Raw genomic sequence first — 18,774 nt, forward strand, 5'->3', positions numbered from 1 at the left:
TAAGAGTCAGTAGAAGGCAGTCCAGAATACCAAGATTACACAAGTCCACTTATAGCGCAGTGACTAGTGCACCAGCAGTAGACATTATAGAACAGGTCAGGTCATCAGAGATACCTATACTGCGTAGATCCACTCGTAGTACCAGAGGTCAGATCCCTGTCCGTTATAGAGAATACATAATGTAAATAAATTAATAAGAATGTATAGTTGTAACCGTTAAGCATGAGAGCCTACAGAGACTTACTGTATGAACTTTTTAAGTATTTGTAATAACCAGTTAAAGGACAATTGGACCACAGGACTATGTGTGGTCAGAACTTTATTTATAAATAGTTACCCCAACTTGGCCTTGAAAATAAGCCACGGGCGTGGCCGAAAAAACAGGCCCATCTACAGAGTGCCCTGTAGCCATGCCCAGGGACGACACACAAAGTGGGCTAAGGCGATTCCCACAACCAAGCTCCAGGTACAAGGACAAAGACAATTCCTGGACGGCAGTGTAAGGATTGGTCGCTGCAGTAACTGTGTTATTGTTTCTTTTTCTATTCTGGTTTTGACAATTTTTACATTTTTTAAGACTTTGTAGATTTTCATTAATTGTTGTTAACAATTCTTGTTATGTTTCCTCAGTCCGGGATTACTGAACTTCACTGGGGGGGAATGTGACACCCCTGAGTCTTTTTGTCACAGTGACATTGCCTCCCTCTAAGGGGTAAGGTCATGCCTGGAGGCAGGAGGGGGGCCCACATGCCAGGTAACATAGATTACATGACAATTCCTGCTGCAGGTCAGAAAGTGGAGCTGCCTTATAAATTCTGGACAGCAGATGGGGTTAGTGAGTCAGCAAGTAGTCAGCTGAGAGAGTGAACAAGGGAGTTGTCATGGAAAAGAGAGCAGCTGAGAGCTTATGGCAAGACAGTTAGTCAGTTGGTGACGGGGAGCTGATCTGTGAAGAGGGAAAGGACAGGAGCGGAGACAAGAGGCTCTGGGGAAGCTAAAATTGCATGTAGCTAACCTCAGAGCGAAGCGCTGAGATATAAAAAGAGGATGCCAGAGTCCTAGGCTGAACAGGAGCTGTATGCCCTGATTGCCGAATCTGGAAGTACAGGAGACTGCAAGTTCCTGGGCAACATTGAACACCTGAAGGCACGGCAGCAGATCAAGAGCCTGGGTCTGACGGTGAAAAGTACAGTACCCGTGATATAGGCTCACGCTGTCAGCTAAACAGGTTAGAAACCATCACACAAGAGAGGGTTGCAGCTTAGTTACAAACAACAGGTAACCTAAGGCCCTGAGGGGTGCTCCATATACAGTGTGGGAACCTACTTGAGCACCTCCTCCAGTAGTGCACACAGTGTTTTTCTTCACTGAAGGATCAGTGACCTGTCATAAGTCCATACTGATGAATAGTACGTAATCAGAACACTAAGTGAAAACCCCCCAGAGGCCGCTCAGGGCACGAGAATATCATAAACTGAAAACTGAAAATAAAGATTAAACAACAACCACAAGACGGATTTCATCAACCAAGGTATCATTTTAATCAGTATAATGGCATTAGTAGTCTACTTAGCAAAATCCTGCTCTCAGGTTCACTTTAATGACATTGGCTGTAGGTCTACGGTAGTTGTTCTATTGCAGAATAAATGTGGAGCCAATCAAATGCCTGATGGTGCTGGATCGTAGATACATATCTGCCTGTACAGCTCAGCATTGAGGACACCAAAAAATGGCAACATCAAGGACCATAGAAACAATTGTCGCCAAGGAAACAGGGCAGCAGATCAAAGACATATTGTTTACTTTCTTTTAAATTAAGAAAATATCCAGCAGGAAGAAGGGCAAAATGAGCAATTATAAGTACACTGTATTATAAATAAAAATAAAAAATAAGCTTTGATGGGAGTGCTTCTTTAAGAACTATATTCAGCATAAAGAACATCAAGGAGTGGTAGAAGTGGTGATATGGCCCCCAGAGAGCACTGATCACAGCATCATTGAGTCTGGGAAAATAATAACAGCATCCAATCCAGGTGTAGAAATTCAAAGGAACTTTATTCTGCCGTATACAGCATACAGCGTTTTGACATCCAGCAGGTCTTTGTCAAGTATTAATTGAATGGCCTTTTCTTAACAATTCTTTCAGGACTGCGGTTATCCTGGTTGTTGTGCACTTTCCTTCCAATCAACTTTCCATTAATATGCTTGGATACAGCACTCTGTGAACAGCCAGCTTCTTTAGCAATGACCTTTGGTGGCTTACCCTCCTTTGTCGAGTGTGTCAATGACTACCTTCTGGACATCTGTCAAGTCAGCAGTCTTCCCCATGATTGTGGAGCCTACTGAAACAGACTAAGGGACCTTTTTAGATGCTTAGGAAGCCTTTACAGGTGTTTTTTGTTAATGATTCTAATTTACTGAGATAATGACTTTTGGGTTTTCATTGGCTGTAAGCCATAATTATCAACATCAACAGAAAGAAACACTTGAAATAGATCACTCTGTATGTAATGACTCTATATCATATATGAGTTTCACTTTTTGTAGTGAAGAACTGAAATAAATTCACTTTTTGATGATATTCTTAGTGAGAAGCACTTGTACATCCACAGAAGATCAAAGATCTGTGGTTAGCTCTCGCAGATGTTTGGAACAGACTTCCTGCTGTTTCCATCAAAACTGTGTGTAAGTATATATAGAAGCAAAGATGCTGTTTTGAAGTCACACCAAATATTGATTTTATTTAGATTTCTCTTTTGTTCATTCACTTTTCATTTTCTTAATTGATAAAAATAAACTATGAACACTTCTGTTTTTTAAAGCATTCTAATTTTTGTAGCAAATTTCACACTTGCCTAAAACTTTTGCACAGTACTATAACTGTCAAACAAACTAGCTCACTCACCTGACAGCTATCTGTGAATGCCCAGCCTCAGAGTAAAGGGCTAAAATTGTAGAGCAAAGTTGTAGACAGCTATCTCTAAAGGTTCTGTCACACTTAGCGATATCGCTAGCAATATCGCTATAACTTGTGACGTTATAGCGATATTGCTAGCGATATCGCTGTGTCTGATACTTACCTACGACCGCTCCCCGCTGGTTATCGCTGATCGTGCGAGAACGTCCTGGACCGTTTCTTGTCGTCAGCTTCCTGCGGCGCTTCCTGTGGAGAGACGAGCGACGAGCGTGGACGCGGGCGGGAGGACGCAGGATCGCCTAGTGTGACAGGTAAGTAGCGACCCCCGACCCCTGCGATGTCGCTGGTGAGATCTGCCTGTGTGGCAGCTCACTAGCGACCACTTAGCGATGCACCAGCGATCCTGACCGCGTCATATCACTGGTCGGGATCGCTGGTGCATCGCTAAGTGTGACAGTACCTTAACTTTGCATGGAACACCAATGTACAGCGCTGACAAAAATTAAGAGGCCACTTTCAAATGTCCAGTTTGTATGATTTTTCCCTTTATAGGTATATTGTTCTTTTAGTCTATAAAATTCTGACAACATGTCTCCGAATTTCCAAGCAAGCAATAAATTTTGTTTTCTTTTTCTGAAAAGGAGAAATGGTCAAAATTTAAAAAAAATAACGAGTGCTTTCAGACCTCAAATAATGCAAAGAAAACAAGTTCATAATCATTTAGAAACAACAATACTAATGTTTTAACTCAGGAAGAGTTCAGAAATCAATATTTTGTGGAATAGCCATGATTTTTTATCACAGCTTTCATGCATCTTGGCATGCTTGCCACCAGTCTTTCACACTGCTTCTGGTGCAAAAATGTAAGCAGTTCTTCTTTGCTTGATGGCTTGTGACTATCCATCATCCTCTTGATTACATTCCAGAGGTTTTCAATGGGGTTCAGGTCTGGAGAATGGACTACCCATGACAGGGTTTTGATGTCGTGGTCTCTTCATTTTTGCCAGAGCTGTATATGCTCAACCGGCCATTGGAGAAGCACTCCCACTTACTTTTTTATTCATTAAATATATACAGTGTATGTATATATATATATATATATATACATACACTTATATATATATATATATATAAATATATACATATATATATAATGTTGTGTGCGTGTATTAATATAGTCACCTATCGCTGCTCTATCTGGTGTCCAGTGCCGTTCTTCTGAGTGATGTCACCACAATTCACAATTGAAGCTACCCGACTCACTCCATGCGCTATGCATGATGCAGAAATCTCTTTTACAATGAAAACTTATCGAGTTTTGTTCTGATGCTCCATAGGCTTTCATAATAAAAGAGACTTCCAGGTCATGCAGAGCGCAGCAAGACCCCAGCCAGGCTGCAGTGCGGTGATATCACAGAGAAGCCGAGAAGAACTGCGCTGGACACCTTAGGTGGGTATATTAATACACTCACACTAAATTACATGCGTGTACACTCAAGTTTGATGAATAAAAAAGTTAGTGGGAGTGCTTCTTTAATCAACAGGAGACTCAGGACCCCGGTTTTCCTGATAGCTTGGGTTCTGAGTTATATAATTCCGTGATATTAGCAATTTATCTCCTATTCTATGGATAGGTAAAAAGTTGTGTTTGTCGGACAACTTCTTAGGCCTCTTTCACACTTCAGTTTTTTACAATCAGTCACAATCCGCCAGGGTTTAAAAAAAACGGATCCGCAATTTTCTTTTGAGGATCCGTTTTTTTCTCCATTGACTTCCATTATTGGCGGATTGTGACGGATTGGCGTGCCGGACAAAAAATTCTCTCTCTCTCTCATTCTCTCTCTCTCTCTCCTTTCCAGGCTGCGATTCCTTTAAAATTCTTCATTTGTCGGATCCGTCAAAAAAACGGACGGGTGGCATCCGTTGTCATCAGTACTAAACGGATCCGCCATCCGTCCTTTTGGCGGATTTTGACTGATGCAAAAAACTGAAGTGTGAAAGAGGCCTTAAACTGCTGATAAGCTTGTGATAGATGACTGTACATTGCTCATTCATCGAGCAACTGTTTGTATCATAACTCTACCATGATGACCAGAACATTCGCATTTTCCTCCAGCAACCCCTGCATTTAGTGTATGGGCTAAACTTTCATCTTTACATCAGCCATTGTAAGGCTGTGTGCACACGCTGCGGATTAGGTGCGGATTCATCTGCGCGGATTTTGTAAAATCCGCAGGTCAAAATACCTGCGGTTTTACCTGCGGATTGCTCTGCGGTTTTGCCCTGTGGTTTTTCATCTCCTCAATGGAGGAGATGGCAAACCGCAGTGGAATCCGCAGAAAGAATTGACATGTCAATTCTTTCTGCGGATTGAAAACCGCAGATAATCCGCGCGGAAAATTCCGCACCGTCTGCATTGCGGTTTTTGATTCCCATAGGGAATCATGGTACTGTACACCGCAGCAAAAACTGCTGCGGGTCCGCAGCGGCCAAAACCGCTGCGGAACCGCAGCAAAATCTGCAGCGTGTGCACACAGCCTTAGAATAAAACATTTTTCTATGGCATTATAGGATCCTAGCAGCACTGAAATGTCTGTTAAAGGGAATCTGTCACCAGGTTTTTGCCACCATCGGGTGCTGACCGAGTGACTTCGGTGTGCTCGAATAATAATATGTTCGAGTCCCCGCGTCTGCATGTCTCGCGGCTGTTAGACATGCATGTGTTTCCGCTCTCGAGCATGTTCGCTCCTCACAAATCACTTTGATATCTCTGCCCATACTTCATGCTGCTCTGAGATGGGGTAGCAAAGACTTGGGGACAGATATATTTTACCAAATATTCAGATCGCTTCAAGTATCGGTTAGCAGAATGTTTGTTCGTGCTTGTATACATAATTCAATCGGCGTTCATGTACTAATTGCATATCAGTTGATACTTACTTTTTCCATTTAGGTTTCTACATTGAGGAACATCTATCTGCTCCATTGGTCGTTGTATGGAAGACTCCTTCATAGGGTACAAATTATGTGAAGACAGTGAATCGGGGTTCTGTATACTGCTGATTTTTGGCTCAGTCATTTCAGGACCAACAGCTTCTAGGCAAAAATCTTCAAATTTAGGTGAGCCTGGATCGAATGATGGAGTTGGAGAAAAATAAGGGTCTTCTGTCAAACGAATATATACATGACTGCTATGAACAGTACTTATGCTTACTAATGAGTTTGTCAGTTTGGATCCTTGCTCCATAACATAACATTTATCATGACACATATCTGACTCTTTTGAGGAATTCTCCAATATACAGGACTGTCTCTGTTGGTGTAGTTGAAAAGGAGTGGAATTGGCTTTCGTTAATGCTGAATGTCCACTGTACATAGTTTTTTCTACTGTTGGAGAGTTAGTATTGGAGTAATCACAAATTACATTCTGGATATGCTTGCGATATTGTGTCCTTGGTAAAGGGTGGGGTTCATCAAAACATAAGTCAATCAGATCCTGCCTTTGGCTTTTGAGGTTATTTATCTCTGTATTGCCACAGATTTTATACATCTTTGGTGATGTTAACGGCTCCAATGTGTTATTTAAGCTTATTCCAGTATTACAGGCTTCGATCCATTTATGAACATCTTCTTTCATCTGCCCTGTAAATCTTTAAAAGGGACAATAATAACATCATAGATACATGCAAGGTCATTAAATTAATACACAATATCCTACTGCCTACCAAAAGGGTTAATTTGCTATGATTGGAGCTGGAATGATGGCAACATCCCTTTATAGAGTGGGTTCACCTCATGAAACCATCAATACACTAACATCCAACATTTGCTCTATAAATTAAGGTTTTTAGCACCATATGACTTAAATACACACAATGTTTTCATTATCTTCAGTATTTTAATATTTTCTCAGTATTGTGTTACCTGGACAATTCTATAAATGATGTCTAAAAGGACACTATTAGAATATTTTTACGCATGTGAGATATTTCAAACCCAGCTTCGGTGTACTGCAATCATCTGTTTACCATGCAGTAACTGCATAGCCCGGCTGCTATGCAGCTTTGGTAAGTATTCCGTGATATTACTGTATGCCATAAATTGAGTCATACAGATTAAAGATTGAGGGTAATGAATCATTACCAGCACCCCTCGCTGTGAACAGATAATTCAAGCAGGTTATCTGATGGAGAGAAGATATGGCATGTGCATACAGTGTAATTAACAGGAAGCTGACAGTTTTTGGAAAGGCAAACTGTGTATATCCTAATCACTAAAGAGGTGCTAGTCAATGTAAGGTGACGATACCTACCCTGAAGGCAGACAGCACGGCTACCTGTCAAATACCTCAGGTAACAATGGAAGTATAATATTTTCCATGCCGTATCTATAAGATCCAAGTTTGACACAATCTATGGGTATACCTATGATCATATTCGCATCTGTGAGTAAAATCACAAATATTTTGGTAGCTGGCAATCCACAAGAATGGAAAATATCCCTGAATTATGGATATATCTAATTCATGCGTGATATGTATAGAATGCTTGAAGGATGTTAAAAGATGGCCATATTGTTTTTCTAGGAAATTCTTTGGGGAAAATATGGCCGACCACATAAATATGGCCTAAAACTCGATTAGAATCTAATCCAATCAGCCGAGGGAGGAATGAGGGGTCTGGTAAATTCCTTTATAACATCTCATCTACTGAATTTCCAAGTTAGGTCCCATGACAAGCAATGAGAATTGTAGATCTGTTCATCATTCCTGTGGTTTTTCCTCCACCAGAAGCTCTCACTGATCCAATTTGTGACAGACAGGGAAAAACTGACCCCAGAGAAATGGGCAAAGATTCTGGCTCCATACCTTACTGAGGAACCACAAAAATCATACTATGATCTTACCTACAGGATGCCAAGGAGTACAAGTTGTAGGCGGAGATTCCAGCACCTTTGGGCATAACCCAGTCAGCAGAGCACACTACTAAAGACATGAGCCTTCTCAGTCCCAGATGTTTGACATGTTACACCTGAAATGGCAGCAGCCTGAGTCCTGCTCTCCAGATAAAATGGTGGAAAGAGTGGTAGTGAACAGATTTATACACTCACTACCGAAATCCATACAAAACTGGGTTGCTCAGGGAGATCCCGAGAACGCAGATGACCTAGTAAGCTTGGCGGACAGATACTTTGCTGTGGAGAGTTCCCTGAGCAGTCTAGGGAGCCTGAGTTGACCTTTCATGGATACCCAAAGAAGAGGCCCAAGATCATCTCTGAGGGGTGCCCAAGGTCCTAGGAAAGGTCAGAACTGGCTTAATTTTGTAACATTATCTGTTGGAAGTGTCGTGCCTCTGGTCATATATCAGCCAATTGTCCCTTGACCTTGGAGATGATGGATGACTCTGTAGGCTAGCACTACTACTACTTCGCCTTGCAGTGCTCCTCATCCTGGCAAGAGGCCTTAGGAATGCCAGGTGATTATGAACAGTGTTCACGTAATGGGACTTCTGGACTCTGGGAGTTTGATGACCCTGTTAGGGGCCAAACTTCCACATGTTCCAGTAACTGGGAAGATGGTGGGCATCAAGTTATTCATGGAGACGGCAAGAACTTTCCTTTGGCTAGGGCCAACATTTCCCCAAGACTGTGGTTCTGTGACCCACAAAGTGGGAGTGGTCAAAATTTGTTGCATCCTATAATTCTCATCCATAGTGTTCCTCTGTTTAGAGATTTGTGTGGGAAAAAGTTACCATCTAGAAGCTCGACTGCCAACCAGGTTACGGCGATAAAAACTTTGTCACATTCCATGATGAATAGGTTGCCATTATCTTTAGGGGTTGGCAAAAATCATGCGGAAGCATCCCATAAATTCAATATCCATGAGCTGGAGGTATCCAGGGAAAACTCTGAAACCACCCAACTCAGGCACCTAACTTTGAAAGGTACCCTGGAAAATGTAAGGGTGGTAAATGTCGTTTCCCAGTAGCTGGAAATCGGTGTTTGGTTTTGACATTTGGCCATGCATAATGATATGTTGTGTCAAGGGATCAAAGCAAGGTAAGATAGCGCCTCATCAGGGCCCAGAAGGAAAATCCCAGGGTGTATAATTGTTCTGCAGTGAGAAAATTTAGACTTGGGGATCGGGTATTGGCGTTGGTGCCCAGAGTTAGCTCCTCACCCAGTGGAAGGGACTGTATAAGGTGGTGGAAAAGGTGGTAGAGGCGATAGAGAACTGGCCACTAGAGTTGAGCGACTTTGGTCGGATCGGGTTTCAAAAAACAAAATTTGGTCTAAACATCTGAAGTTTTATTACTTTCATAACACTCCAGTGGTGGGCACCATCTGCAAGCCCACAGTGCCTACAGCAGACAGTTTTTTTTTCTTTTTAGTGAGGAAGCGTGGCCAGTAGAGTTGAGCAACTTTGGTCGAATCGGGTTTCATAAAAAAAAATTTGTTTCAGATGTAACTGGTCTGACTAGGGCAAAAAAAGTCAGAGTTTCGTCCGAAACCCGACCCCAATGCAAGTCAATGGGAAATAAAAGTCGGCATTGAGCGGATAACATTGGAGCCAGAATGCTGCTTACTACCAGAGAGAATGAGTCCCTACAGTACCCACAGATCTTGAGGAAGGCGAGAATAGCGTTGTGTTACTCTGTGTATGCAAGAGTGCTACCTATCAGATGTTCAGGAAAGCAGGGTGACATGTGTGCTACCGTGCTTAGTTTCGTATGTGCAAGCATCTTGCCGGCCCATCAAAACAGCAAGTGGGGCAGCAAACAAAAAGTCTGGATGTGAGAGCTGGCTATGGGTGCGCACACCTCATTGTCAGCTTATTTCAAGAGATGATAGGATAAGTGAGTGTGGGAACCAGAGTCTCCCATTTCAATAGCATCTGAGGCACGTGTGTCGAGAGCGGGAGGTGTTCGTGACGAGTTATTGGAGGCGGTAGTGTTGATCCTTGCTAGAACGGTGCTTTTGGTGCTTGGTACATCTAACTTTTCGAAAGGCTATACTGCTTGTTTAAATTGGAAGATTCTATGTTGATTTTTTGTTAAGATTTCATATTTACCCATCAGGTAGACATCTTTCAGTGCTTTGCGGCTCTGTTGTGTTCTTGAAAACCTACAAATTAAATACATAAAAATATTTAATGTTTATCTAGTTCTTTAAAATGTATAGCGGATCTGTAGAAGTAGCCTTCAGTATTAAATTGGTGAGGATCAGTCTCTTGGCACCAACATCAATGGCCCTTTTGAAGAGACCAGGGGCACTTTTTCCTTTCCCATTGGCCCCTTCCACAGTTTTGATCTTTTAGGCCGTGTTCGGCGTAACACCTGACTCATTAACTTTGAGTGGGACAACAGTGTAGTAAATTGTAATACCAAGCACAACCGATGCAGCCACCGCTAAAGGGAATATAAGAAAATAGTCGCATTCATACAACAAACCCATATTCTGTATTAATCACTCTTAAAAATAACTCTTAAATAATTTGCTGAACTGTAAAAATTGGCGCAGGTGCACAAATTTAGCAATATATCCATTAGAGGAAGCACTAATTTTCCAAGTTTAACCTTTACTGCACAGAGAGACATGTTCTACTTGTGATGCATGGCCACCCTTTTCTGCCTATGAAGTACAATGTAATGGCCTTCTGATAATATGACAAAACAGCTCATCTCATTAAGAACCATTAGAAGGACAGGATGAAATAGATAAAATGCCTTGATGTTTCAAGGACACATATACAAATCCAGGTCTGTGGACTTCAAGAGACTCAAGAGTTTAAGAGGGAATAAGAATAAAGTATATTTCTGAAATAGAAAGCCACTCAAGTAGCCTTTAAAGGAGAAATTCATTCTAAGTCATTTTCTTCTTTGCCGTTAACTTACATGGAGTTTACCTTACCTGTTCCGTGTTGAATGTATGGCCGGAGTCACACAAGCGACTAAATTGGACGAATGCAATGCGATAAAAAATCGCATTGCATTCGTCCCAATGTTATTCTATGGGGCAGCTCCTATCATGCGATTTTTTATCGGATCCGATCGTCGGACCAAGACAATCGCAGCATGCTGCGATTGTCACCGATTTTCGGATCGGATTCGACAATGCAAGTCTATGGATGCGATTAAAAATCGCATTGAAAACGCACCACACGTGTGACTTGCGATTAAATCGCAAAACTTCTCCTGGGCAACAGGAAAGAGCAGGAGGCATGGCCAGGAAGCTTGGGTATGCAAATTTCTCTTGCAGCATAAAAAAAACCCAGGAAGAACGCCTCCACGGAGTCCTCCATCATGTCCACGCCAGTCAATGTGGAAATGCTGATAGTTCTGGTCCAAGAGAGGCCAGAACTATGGGACCAGAGTGATCCCCACTATGCTGACCGCAGACACAGGGAGGCAGCGTGGACAAGAATCTGTGGCCAGATGCTCCCTGAATATGCGGCAAGACCTCGTGAGGAGCGTGACCAAATTAGTAAGTGAAAGAATGTGTACACATAATCAAATCCCCAAATCTAATCTGCACAATGTAAGGCCCAATAAGTGTCGTCATTACTCAGATATCAGTAATTAATTACTTCGCCTTTTTTTTTTTTGGCCCATATTTACAACATCTACATTCCAACTCCCTGACTGGTGGCAGCATGAAGATTTTGCCTTAAAAATATTTGAATTATTTAGCTAATTGTTCTGCCACCAAATGCAGTGATCTTTTTCTTAGGGCCCGTATCTTAGCCACTATATAACTAGTGTTTTTGTAATAAAAACATCCTAGATGTTCGCATTAATACCACAGGATTTTTTACATTTTTTTAGCAATTATGTTGTTTCGAAGGTCCTTTGTAGTAGGCCGCAACCTTTTTTTTTTTTGGATTGGTGTGGAGTCAACAGGAATATAAATCATATCATTTGTAAAATGTGTGCCTAAGCATAGGTTAACCCTTGATACCATTGCCATATGTGTGTTGTAACAAAATCCTGTGTTTTTGTTAACATTGTAGTGACTGATGTGCAAGGCGTTGGCGCAGCTGCAGGGACACATATAGGAGGGAGAGACAGCTGAGGTCCCGTAGTGGAGCGGCCGGAACCACCAAGAGGAAATACCTCTATTACGACCACCTACATTTCCTGGCTCCTGTGATGGAGCTGAGACCGTAAGTACATGGTTTAATGTAGTACTTTGTATATTCTGTATGCACAATTTACTTGATGTTATTTTTACAATTGTAGCACCGAGTCAAACCTCACAGAGAGGGAGACGGGTTCCGACTCTGAGGTGCTGAACGATCCTGAGTCGGATGTTGCTGCAGGCTCCGGCCCATCTGCAGGACTTCCCAGAGCAACACCACCACCACCACCAAGATCACCACTACCAGAATCAGTTTGCCAGCCAGCACAGCCTGATGACCGGGGCAACAGTAGCAGCCCCACCATGCCACTGGAGACCTCACCACAGCCTTCTGCCCTACCACGACAAGGCAGGCGCAGGAGAGAAGGAGCAGCTTCGGGAACAAGGATGCAGGTTGACCGAGATGTATTGGACTACTTGTCGACAGCTGCTCATGATGATGGGGAGGAGGCTTATGGGTGCAGTCTGGCACAGTATTTGAGGGCAATTCCCCGTGGGTACAGGCTGCGTATGAGAGGGGCTCTCCAAATTGTTTTGGATGCCAGCACACCACCCAATAATCCCCGCAGTGTCTTTCAGTTTCTTGAAAGGTGGCAGCTGTCAGATGAGAATCAGACTGATAGGCTGGTTGGACTTAATGTGACAAGTCAGCCATCCTTGGAACCTGTTCCTCCTCCTCCTCCTCCACGGGTGCCAACACCTCTGCCTCAGCCTGCACATATCCCCAATGTGTCTCCACAGGTCCAATATATGGGCCGGGGCGCACATGCCCAATATGGCCACTTTAACTTACCCAATGTTGGTGGTTGGCCCCAACATGGGTATGGTAGACATGGACATATTGGGGGATATGGGCAATTTGGGCAGCCCTACCAGGACTACCCACAACAATATCCAAATTAACCCTACCAAAACCAACAAATTGATCCTGGCAGGATGCAACAGATGCCACGGCCAGCTGCCAGTGCACAGGGGGACAGAGATGTGGGCCAGGAACCAAGGCCAAATGTACAAACAGGCCCCCCACCTTCACCACCCCCAACCTACCATGACTTGTAGGTTTTCCTTTTTACCTTGTTGGTAGGTTTTGTGTATTCTACATGATGTTTAATTTTTTGATTGTAATGTTTAATACTAATGTGCTGATAACATTAGGCCATAGGCCAGTACTATGGTTATTTTGTACGGCAATAAGCCAAAAAAAAACAAGTAATAAACTTGGTTACATTCACAATGTGTGTCTGTTCATGTACATGTTCTGTAATGTGTTAGATAGATATATTAACAAGTACTGGTTAAAAAATATAAACAAAAAGGTGAAGCAAACAATCTTTATGAGAACACAACACTACCAAACCACTACATAGATAAGGCATCATCTTGCCATGGAGTTGCACCCTGAGGTGTTAGGAAATAATTTGTAAACACATCACGTACTTTGAGTTCGGAAATTGGACAACGGGGTGGGTTTACATGTGTCCTAGGCCTAGACACATTAGCAGAGTCCACTTCAGCATCATCATGAATTCTTGTGAAGTTATGTAGGACAACACAGGCTTTAATAACTTCATTGACATTAGCTTCACTCAGCTGAATTGCGGACTGTAGGACCCTCCATTTGGCCGTAAGAATTCCAAAGGCACACTCCACCAGTCGCCGAGCACGTGATAGGCGATAGTTAAATATTCTACGCCGGTGGTCAAGGGTTCGTCGTGGATATGGCCTCATGACATGTCTGCTGAATTGAAACACCTCATCTGCTTCAATAACATAAGGCACCGGTTCCAGATTTTAGTTGGGAAGCTGACGTGGTGGTGGTAGGTCAAGCTCATTATTACGCAGCCGCCGACCCATAATGGAAGAATTGAAGACTCTGGAGTCTCCAGTTCTTCCATAGGCCCCAATATCTACAATTATAAACCTGTAGTGAGTGTCAACCAAAGCCAACAATACTGCTGAAAAATATTGTTTATAATTATAGAATTGGGACCCTGAGTTGGGCGGCTTACGCACACGGATGTGCTTCCCATCTAGGGCTCCAATACATTGTGGAAACTGGCGCGTGTCCTCAAATCCACGGGAGATACGCAACCAGTCAGGCATTTTAGGCTCCGGCATTACCACATGATGGAGTGTGGTCCAGATTTCAGAGCATGTAGACCGTACAATGCCAGAGATTGTTGATTTCCCAATGAAAAATTCTAAATGCAGACCAGCATATGAAAGGCCAGTTGAAAGGAACCTAAAAAAAAGAAAAAAAAAACATTGAGTACACAGCCAAACAAACAACAGATACAGTTTCAAAAACATTTAAAGTCGAGGAAGTCTAAAGTAGGCATGATGAACATTACATTACATGCCATGGCTTGGTTCCGTAAGCCACAAGCATAACATTTGTTTTGGTAAATGTTTTCTACATCATTTAAGATAATAGGGCAATACGAAATAAGATTCAAGGTGTGTTAAATAAATATGCAGCTTCACACATCATCAACATATTGGTGTGAGACATACCGTAAGGTGAGGAGTAGACGCTCCTCTGCAGAAATAGCTTTGCGCATCCTCGGGTCCTGAAACGTGATCCCAGGGTGCACAATCTCCAGCAAAATATCAAAGGTAGCAAGGCTCATCCGACAATATTGATAGAACTTCTCCGGATGGCTACGCAGAGATGTATAGAGACGGTGGAAATGGCCTTTAGATATCCTTCGGAGCAAAAGGGGATGGACCCACATTCGCCTACGCCTCCTCGGATCCACAATCACAGGGTATTGCTCCCCAAAACGTCAGGATTAAACCCAATAGAAAAGAACATGCTCAGTGGTGTTAAAACTGAGCCTGTCTGTCATGTTTAGCACAAAGCAGAGCTAACCAAATCCAAGCACTGACTGTATGTCAAAGGTAGCAGCCTCACACCTGTAGGAGAGGCCATAAATATAGGGTGAGATGATTTTTTAAATGAGTTTCAGGCCTAAAAACCGTTATTTGTCAAATCGGCAGATGGATGTGAAACGGATCCTTACATGCGATTAAAATCGCATCAATGAAGAAAAATCGCATCAAAAACGGATCACTGGTTAAGATACCTTTGTGCGATTTCGGACAGTTAAAATCGGACCGTTTTTTTCATCGCTGTGTGTGACTCCAGCCTATGAAGTATAAAGTGACATGTTGCACTTTTAAAACCCTCAATACTGGTTCGTTTACATTGTTCCCCGACAGAAATTCCACCATAAAAGTGAATATTTTCGCTTCCTTGTTTCTATAGTCCAAATTTCTATATATAAAAATGAATGTGTGTGTGTGTATCACCAACCAATCTCGAAGCATCCTTCACCAGAGCTGTTCAAAAGAAGCTGAGCTGTGATTGGTTGCTTTGAGCAACAGTTTTCCTTGCAACCAATCACTAAGCATCTCTCATTTCACCAGAGCTGATTAAAAGAAGCTGAGCTGTGATTGGTTGCTATGAGCAAGTTTTCCCACTTGACAATACCTGAGCAGACACTGACATGGTGAGAGAAATCTAGCATCCCCGTCAACATAAGCTCCCAGCCAGAAAGGAGCAGAGAGCAGATGACAGAAATTAATCCCCCCTCCGGTGCCTATATCCCCATCACACATCCTCCATCCCATAGGCACATCTTTCCTCTTAAAAAGATCATTGGTATGAAAGTTAGGGCAAATCCATCCAGCGCTTTGGTTTGCACCCCAGGCCTCTCTTAAAGGGATCCCCGGTATGGGAGTCATGACAATTGCCTTCAAATGCTCTGGTACTGACCCCAAGCTCTCTTAAAGGGATCTCCTGTATGGAAGTTAGGGCAAATCCCTCAGCACTCTGATTCTGACCCCAGGATTCTATTAAAGGGATCATTGGTATGCAAGTCAGGGCAAATCCACTCAGCACTCTGGTTCTGACGCAAGGCCCCTCTTAAAGGGATCCCCGGTATGGAAGTGAGGGCAAATCCATTCTGCGCTTTGGTACTGACCCCAGGCCTCTCTTAAAGGGATCTCTGGTATGGAAGTTAGGGTAAATCCCTCAGCTCTCTGGTTCTGACCCCAGGCTGATGGGATGATGTGGGATATTAGGGGTAGTAGTCCGGTGGCTCTGGCTGACTGGATGATGTGGGATATTAGGGGTAGTAGTCCGGTGGCTCTGGCTGATGGGATGATGTGGGATATTAGGAGTAGTAGTCCGGTGGCTCTGACAGGACAATGTGGGATATTAGGGGTAGTAGTTTGGTAGCTCTGGCTGACGGGATGATGTGAGATAATAGTGGTAGTCCGGTGGCTCTGGCTGACAGGATGATGTGGGATATTAGGGGTAGTAGTCCGGTAGCTCTGGCTGATGGGATGATGTGGGATATTATAGTGAGTGTGGCTATGCGGAGTGGGCAGGGCTCTACACTCAGCTTTATATATAGATATAATCATTATAATTTGTTATAACTAACCATAGTTAGTTACTATGCCCGGGCAGCGCCGGGCTCATCAGCTAGTATTAAAATAACCATGGGCCTGACTCATAAAGAATATCTTCTACGCAGCTCAAAATTTGGTGACTGTTGGCGTTTTTAAGCAAGACCGGTCCAGCTTTGCTAAAGAAGGCAGATCTGGGGCTGGATGGGGCATGGCAAAGCCTGGAAAGTTAATCAAAATTCGTGCCGTGTTAGTGTCTTAAATTATGCCAGACATGTTCGCCAACCCCTTGCTGTAGTAATAATTCTGGCAGAGGCGCATGTCAGGTGTAAGAAGTCCGAGGGGTGCACCTCTAACACCAATATTAATGAATCAGGCCCATTATCTTTGCTTTTCTGGTACACAGCTCAAAAATTTCCTGCATAAACAGAACTACATTTACTGTGGATCTTTCACCAGATATCACAATACAAGCTGAATACATTACTAAATATAGCTCTTAGACTTAATGAGGCTGGTGTACATGCTTTGACAATCCATTTCAGAATGGCTGTCTGATCCTGAAACTAAAATGAAATAAAGAATGAAAGGCCCAGATTCCTCCAAACAATTTTACTGGAATTTTCGATGAAATTGCTTTGAAAAGTCTCAAACTTTTTGTGAAACTTGCAGTCGTGCAAAAATGTTGAGATTTTTGGCGTTATAATAACAATCTCTCCCAACGTCGCCAAAATGAGCGGCGCTGGAGAGGGAGTCAGGAATCTGAAGAAAGATTTCTGGTGAGGTTCACGCCACATATCGCCTGATTCGAGAAGAGGCCTTTTCATCAATCAGATCGTCTGACGCCCCCACGATACCTCATCAAGGTCAGCAAAAAAAAAAATCTCTTGCCTTGTTGAATCAGGACCAAATAGCTCATGAGTCTAAATGTATTCAGTCTCCACTCACATAGACTGACTGACAGCTGCAGCTTGTAGTGAGCATTGTGAGATCTCAGCAGCAACAGAGAGAAGGAATGCTGAGGAGCTATCAATTAGTCTATGTAGGCAGAGAGTTTACATTTCTCCAAAAGTTTTATATAACTATTCTGACATACATTCTCATCAGATATAAGACGATATGATCTACTTGTTTTGAGTGCTTTATACTGTCGCTCAATGTATACCCATTATACAGAAGTCTTTGTTTTATTCTATCCACTGCATCTTCTCTGCACCTTTTATAGCTAGGCTACAGGCCAAGCCTATTGTCATTATTCTAGTAGCACATAATACATCAGGCAGATATACATGACCAAGGATTTTTGCTAGGTAACACACTTACCATATGCTCCTCATCACCTGATATCACATTTATCATCACTTCTTTTTTGAATAGATGAATAACTGCACTGTAGACCAGCTCATACTGTTCCTGGAAAATATTACAAACCAAACCATGCATGATTATATACTGTACTTGTTATCTCTGCCAAGTTATTGAATTCTATAGTGTTATACATAGTCAAGATGTTATTAGTAATGCTATTAATATTTTTTTTATATTTTTTTCCTAAATGTTAAAATTCTATTGGAATTCAATTCAATTACTGAGAGATATTGCCAAGAATGAAAGTAAATGAGAGGGTTTTCAGATGCACCCAGACATCCACTCTGGGGGGTATGTGGGGAATAAATTGACTATACTTTATTCACGCTGCCATTCCTATTGATTTGTCCACTTTAAATATGGAACCGGAGATATTTGGAGGTCATTCACCTTACATTTCTATAGAAATTAACTTGCATGTTGATTCATTAAATTATATAAAAGTGAACCTGACAGCTGATACTTGCTAGCCGTTTCACAGGCAGCATGTATCAGGCACTGGATTTACGACCTCAACCAGCTATGTTTGACTCTGAAACTCCGGCGTTTCAGAGGAAGGCATACTGGAAAGTTCGCCAGGGACTGAGACGCTCTGGATACTAGTCTGATAGGTGGGTCCTAGGTAGTCCCTCCCTGCCCACTGCCCTTATTTCCAGGTCTCTGCCTAGACCTGTCTGTCCAGGGCAGCGGGTGGGGAGAAGTAGGTAGAGACCCACTTGTACGACTAGTCTCCAGCAAGGCTTCTTTTAAATTATTTTTTTTCTGAAACACTGCAGTATTTCAGTCAAACATACCTGGCTGAGATTATACAGCCAGTGCCTGATACATGCTGCCCGTGATCGGCTAGCATGTATCAGCTGTCAGGTTCTCTTTAAGTATGTACATCAAAAGTGTTACATGCCTAGATTAGTGGCACTTCCAAAAAATTCATGAATCAA

At 42.6% G+C, this 18,774-nt stretch overlaps 1 protein-coding gene across 1 annotated transcript in view; it reads right to left on the reverse strand.

The window, feature by feature from the left end:
* Positions 1 to 18,774, reverse strand: part of PTPN22 (protein tyrosine phosphatase non-receptor type 22) — a 150,423-nt gene that overhangs the window by 33,289 nt on the left and 98,360 nt on the right. The window contains exons 11-13 of the mRNA XM_073587062.1: positions 17,792 to 17,881; positions 9,987 to 10,039; positions 5,858 to 6,567 (exon numbers count right to left, since the gene is read on the reverse strand). Coding sequence (XP_073443163.1) covers positions 5,858 to 6,567; positions 9,987 to 10,039; positions 17,792 to 17,881 — 853 coding nt within the window. The remainder of the gene's footprint in view (positions 1 to 5,857; positions 6,568 to 9,986; positions 10,040 to 17,791; positions 17,882 to 18,774) is intronic.

The sequence above is a fragment of the Dendrobates tinctorius genome, unplaced genomic scaffold (genome assembly GCF_039654945.1).
Source record: "Dendrobates tinctorius isolate UK_male_01 unplaced genomic scaffold, ASM3965494v1 ptg000098l, whole genome shotgun sequence".
Lineage (NCBI taxonomy): Eukaryota > Metazoa > Chordata > Amphibia > Anura > Dendrobatidae > Dendrobates > Dendrobates tinctorius.